This window comes from Clupea harengus, chromosome 9 (genome assembly GCF_900700415.2).
Source record: "Clupea harengus chromosome 9, Ch_v2.0.2, whole genome shotgun sequence".
Lineage (NCBI taxonomy): Eukaryota > Metazoa > Chordata > Actinopteri > Clupeiformes > Clupeidae > Clupea > Clupea harengus.
In genome coordinates this window covers 4,320,764-4,326,586 of record NC_045160.1, presented here as the reverse complement: position 1 = coordinate 4,326,586, position 5,823 = coordinate 4,320,764, and the positions used below count along the sequence as shown (strand labels likewise).

Here is a 5,823-nt window from a genome sequence, read left to right as displayed (position 1 = left end):
ACCTTCATCGGTGACTTCAGTGACCCGGTGACCCCTGCGTGACCTGATGATGTCAGGTGTCAGGACAAAGGGCCAAGGGGGTCATTGTTGCCAGGTGTCACCTGAGAGTGGAGTAGCACTTGTCGTTTGGCCTGGGTCAGCTGACTGAATGTGTGTGTGTGTGTGTGTGTGTGTGTGTGTTTCAGTACAGGAGAGATCACACACTCCCTCACACTTATCCCTCCCCATCACCAGTCTCTGACATCTGACCCAACATGCCAAAATCCCCCCCCCCCCCCCCCCCCCCCCAACTTGTTCACTCTTGCTTTGTATAGTGCGTGTCTTCTTTGATCTTTTCAATCCACATATGGACATTTTTATCTTTAAGATTCTTTGCTCATAAAAACAGCAGTGCACTCACTGGACATAATTTCACCATAATATATATATAGATCTATGTTCATATAGATATATTCTTTTTTCCCCTTTAACGCACACGAGTGTCATTGCAACGTAAGAAAAAACAAAGACAAAAAAACAACCCTAAAATCTACAATAATCTCATACCATTGTCAAATCTCTGTGTGAACTTTGCATGACCTTTGCATCCCATATCTCTTTTTGTGTCTCGTTTATAAAATATCCGCTAATGCTAGGCATCCTGTTTCAGATTTGAGACAATAATCCCATACAAAAATACTCAATAGAAACGACAATAAGAAAGCAAGGAGAGCGGATCTGTTGGACGTGCTGTTTGCTACAACTGTCCCTCCGCCTCCACTCACTCTCCTCACGCTCTGATTGGCTCCTGGACAGTGCAAGCCACACCCATCCCCCTCTTCTCTACTGCTGTGGGCGTGTTTACATGTGCAAGAAGTTCTGCCATTCTGTGTGAGTCAGTGTTTGTTTCCATGTGTGTAAGTACCAACCTGTGTGTGTGTATGTGTGTGTGTGTGTGTGTGTGTGTTTGTGTGTGTGCATCTATGGATGTGTGCTTTACTTGTGTGCGTTGCTGCATGTGTCCATCAGTGGATATCTATGTTCCTACCTTGGTGACGATGTATGTGGTTGTGTGTGTGTATTTGTATTTGTATGTGTGTGTGTGTGTGTGTGTGTGTGTGTGTGTGTGTGTGTGTGTGTGTGTGTTGCATACAGTATGTGTATTAGTGTCAGATGGCAGTGTCCCAGAAGACAGTGGTCTGGGTGTTGTAGGGGGGCGGCCCGTGCTTCTTGCCCCCGTTGGACCTCTTCCAGCTGGGCAGGATGGGCATGCTCTCCTGCTTGCACAGGCTCTTGTCCAGGGGCCTCTGGCGGGACTTGATCTCGCGGCACAGCGTGCGCTTCTTCTCGATCATCTCCAGCATGGTGCTGTCCCCACACGCCCAGGCCAGGGGGGGGATCTGGGGATGAGGGGGGGGGGGGGGGGGGCACACATGCATCACTGTCTGCATGAGAGTGTGAACATGCAGGGGGAGGGGGTGGTACTCTGATGTGGTATGTGGTATCGGTATCGAACCTGTGATAATGCACACAGGCCTCCACACAGCTAAACATACTATCAGTCTCATCTGTCATCAGTCTCACCACACCTGTGTGGAGGTCTCTTTATAGTAAGTGTGTGTGTGTGTGTGTGTGTGTGTGTGTGTGTGTGTGTGTGTGTGTCTTAGGACTTTAAAACTAACTACATTACAGTAACTACATTACAGGAAATCAAATCATATATAAAATTGTAATATAGTTGAAGGTATTTAGGAAGGAAGATTATCTGCGATAAAATCAGAATTTGTCTGTGTACATCAGAACCTGGTCCTTTGTGGAAATAGCTAAAAATAGCTAATACCTAATAATCTCTTTTAAATGAGTTTTTATTTTAAAAAGAGGTACGTATTGACACAGAAGTAATTTATGAGGTGGCAGTGTGTAAAATGTTGTCCTTGGATGAATGTGTTTTGTGTTTTTACTGGCCATTTATCAGATCAATTACTATGCATTTTTGTATGTACCTCATTGTGAGCCCTTCATTGCTCCAGTACTATGCTTGTATTTACTGTCTTCAGATTCATTAATGCACTGACACACATGCACAGATTTAACCAACAATCTTTTCCACTTTCTTATGCCCACAGGTTTACAAATACATACACACAGCCAGACACACACACATCCAGACAAAACACACAGCGGACCAAGAGGAGTTGACAGAGGACAGGGGAGGACACACAGCTTTGACAAGGTTTTATTCTTCAGTCGTGGTTAGTCTCAATGGAAGCCCAGTTGGACTTCAAAAGACTGGAATTTGTTAGTATCAAATCAGTTTCTATCTGCCATTGACCTGGGGAGTGTAGGTGCTTGCCTGTGTACACACATTGGTGTGCATTATGTACATGTATAAATATATATGGTACTGGTTTGTGAGCGCAGGTGTGTGTGTGTGTGTGTGTGTGTGTGTGTGTGTGTGTGTGTGTGTGTGTGTGTGTGTGTGTGTGTGTGTGTGTGTGTGTGTGTGTGTGTGTGTGTGTGTGTGTGTGTGTGGTTTCCCCAGAGCCAGTGGCCCTTACATCCAAAATCAGAGATTGTCTCAATAAGTGGTGTCAGAAATTTGTGAAAAATAAAAACTTGCTTGGGAATACAGACAGGGACAGATATACAAGTGCAATGCACCAGCAATATCCACACACATGTCTGTGGTTGTGTGTGTGGCTGTGTCTGTGTGTGTGTGGGTGTGTGATGAAATACACAAACATGAAGCTGTTTCTTAAAGAGTTTGTTTTGTTTATGATGACTTACTACTAAAAAGTGGTTGTTTGAAAAACATGTCTAAATATTTAGTCTATTTTGTTATTTTCTCCTACAAATAAGTTTGTTCCACTTGTCCTCCACATAATCCTATATAGTTACTCTGCTTCTGTGAAAGGTTTCTTTTGAACACCAGCATATGTTTAGAACTGTTCTAGACTGCAGCACAGAAACATAATAATGAACCTTTGCTGATGGGGTTTACTTTCATAACCATTATGCCTTTGAACATAAAAGTAAACACACTGCTAAAGTTAATAGGTAAATAATTATAATAATAATCATCATAATAATAATAATGTAAACACATTTGTACCACTTGAATGAAACATTACAGTGTGGTACCAACAAGTGTAGTTCTATGAGCATATGATCAGTGCTTACCATTTAGTTTCACAAGACCAGAGATGTGGTGGGCCAGGCATTGTTTTTCTACATAGGGTCTACTAGTATGTATTATCTCTGTGACAAAAGTTGTTTTAATGTTACAAGAATCATGTTATGACAGTTAACAATTGTCTCAGTGAAAACACAGAGTTAATAGTAAAGATTATTGCTTTAAATTTCAATTTAACATACACTGTACATTAATATAAGCACACAAACACTTGCATTGCTAATTGAACAGCGTACGGTGGATTGTTATTAGTTAGTTATGTTTGGTGTTTTAGAGTGAAGATGCCGATTAGGGTTAGTTAGGGTTATGGGCAGGGTAGGCTTGTGATCTGTTTTTGTTTCATGTTTACAGCTGTGATTTTCATGGTTAAGTTAGGTTTAGCATCTATGGGAAGAATGGTCTTGATTGGTTAGTTGAGGTTAGTGTTTGATGGAGAGATTTTGATTGGTTGTCACGCAAAGTGATTTGTTCTGTACACAATATTTTCTCTTTCTCAGTTGTGATAATGTCCAGGCACTCATTATGTAGGGTAATATAATTAGGTACAGTGTGTAGGATTTAGGAGGACCTATTAGCAGAAATTGAATGTAGTATTCATAGTTATAATTTTATTAGTGTATAATCACCAGTAACTACAAATCGTTGTGTTTTCGTTAGCTTAGAATGAGCTCTTCATATCTACACAGGAGCAGGTCATACTCCACTGAGGCTGCCATGTTGCGCCACCATGTTTCTACAGTAGCTCTGACACTGGCTCTAGAGATGTGTCAAATGTAATGGCTACCAGGATTGTAATTTGACATCTAAGCCCCAAAACAAAACTAGAATTCATCTTTGTTATTTGGACCCAAAAGACCCAGTGATGTTACTGAGATCAGCCAACAGCGGCTAAAAATGATTGTCAATAAAAGTGTGACGTTAAACAAAAAAGCTTTGGAGCTCGTGTCAGCCAACAACTAACATATCCAAACTTCACAATTTGCATTCCATGGAATCTATGAGCTGCAGTTTCACAGACTAAATAACTAAATACAATTTCTAAATATCTATCTAAAGTAACCTCATCATTCGACATGTTATGGCTACTCAATGCGCTCGCAAACAATGACGTCATTTTAGAAAGTAGCCACTAGTACCCGACGGACACTGTACATTCTCCCACAGGCTTGGAAAGAAAGGGGTGATGGAGGGGTATTTAGTTAGTTGCAATCTGCAACCTCACCACCAGGTGTCACTAAGTCCTACACACTGCACCTTTAATGATCACTTGAAAGAGTGCACTACTGTCTAAAAAGGCTCTTTTTATAAGCCTGTACCATATAACAAAACTGATGGACCCAACTGGCTAATGGTCGCATTGGTTTCTTTTGACAGAAAATATTTACAGTACACAGGGGTGGTCTCAAACAGAGACCTTAAACTAAAGGTGAAGTACTAAGCAGACGCTTTTGTCCAAAGCGACTTACAAAGACATCCTACAATGACCAGGTCGCCTACTTGGAAGCTAGCAATGCTAACCACTGTACCACCAACTAAGAAACAATATAAGGTTCCGTGTCCAAGGTGTATACATGCAGATGCCCTGACTGGGTTCCTCTGCAGTGTCTCAAAGAGGAACCGTGTTCTAAAGGGAGCTGGATGGAGCTGGGGTTAGTAGAGGGTAGTCCATGCAGAGCTGTGGGTTGCCAGATTCTGGAAACCCAGGGTTAGTAGAAGGGACACTCTTAGAAAAACTGTCCACATTCTATAGCGCTCAAGGTTGCAATGTAAATGTACCCCTTGGAAATGTACAACGATGGGTTTTTAGGACATTTTTTAACACATTAGTAGTTTGAACCCTTCACAGAGTACCGTGTTACAAAGAATTCTCTATAATTTGAAATACACATAAAACAGCCTTTTTCTAAGAGTGTAGGTGAGAGTGGTGATTGTTGATTGTTTCTGGTTTCACATATGAGTTCAGAAGTTAATGTGGTGGGGTCCCATGAGGTCAAAGTTGAAAAGTTGAGTTTGGCTTTAAAGGGTTATTGTGGCCATGAGTTATCCTGAGTTTGGAATCTTTTGTTAAAGTGATGCTGTATTGATTATTGATTGACATCAATGATGTGTATGATCAGGCGGAGGGGGTGACAGAGGAGAAGAGAGAGAGAGAGAGAGAGAGAGGTGTAGGTCAGGTTTGCTTCATTCTGGTTCTGGAGAAAGAATGCCCTCACACCTGAACCCACAAATCATGACTTCATCTGACTGATATTAACTCTATTTTAATTTGTATTCCGTTACTTTCCATATCTTTTCCATAGCCTTTCATTTCCCTTCCATTCTGCCGTGAGAGACCCCCTCCAGAACCAGATCTCAGCCCTGATCTAGACCAAACCCCAAACACACAGAACACTGGGTCTCAGTCAGCCATAAACAACAACAGCAGCAATCTGGACAAAGAGGAACACAGATTAACAAAACAAAGAGCAGGCTGACAAACAGCACACAGGTCGACACAGATAAGCACAGAGGTGAAAGGTCAGAGGTCAGACAGAGACAGAAGGGGGGAACTCCACTCGCTCACTCGGGCACGCAGGAGGGCAGTACCTGGCAAAGACTGGCGCTCTGATTGGCTAATGCATCTGGGGAGGCGTGTCTTAAGGGGGTCCCCA

The 5,823-nt window shown here is 42.2% G+C and overlaps 1 protein-coding gene across 1 annotated transcript in view; it reads right to left on the bottom strand.

Annotated features, from left to right (window-relative positions):
• Positions 1–330: 330 nt before the first annotated feature.
• nyap2a (neuronal tyrosine-phosphorylated phosphoinositide-3-kinase adaptor 2a) overlaps positions 331–5,823 on the bottom strand; it is a 35,204-nt gene continuing 29,711 nt past the window's right edge. Inside the window, exons 6-7 of the mRNA XM_031573123.2 lie at positions 5,759–5,823; positions 331–1,379 (exon numbers count right to left, since the gene is read on the bottom strand). The exon at positions 5,759–5,823 is cut by the window's right edge and continues 60 nt beyond it. Of these exons, the coding sequence (XP_031428983.1) occupies positions 1,149–1,379; positions 5,759–5,823 (296 nt within the window). The 3' untranslated portion in view covers positions 331–1,148. The remainder of the gene's footprint in view (positions 1,380–5,758) is intronic.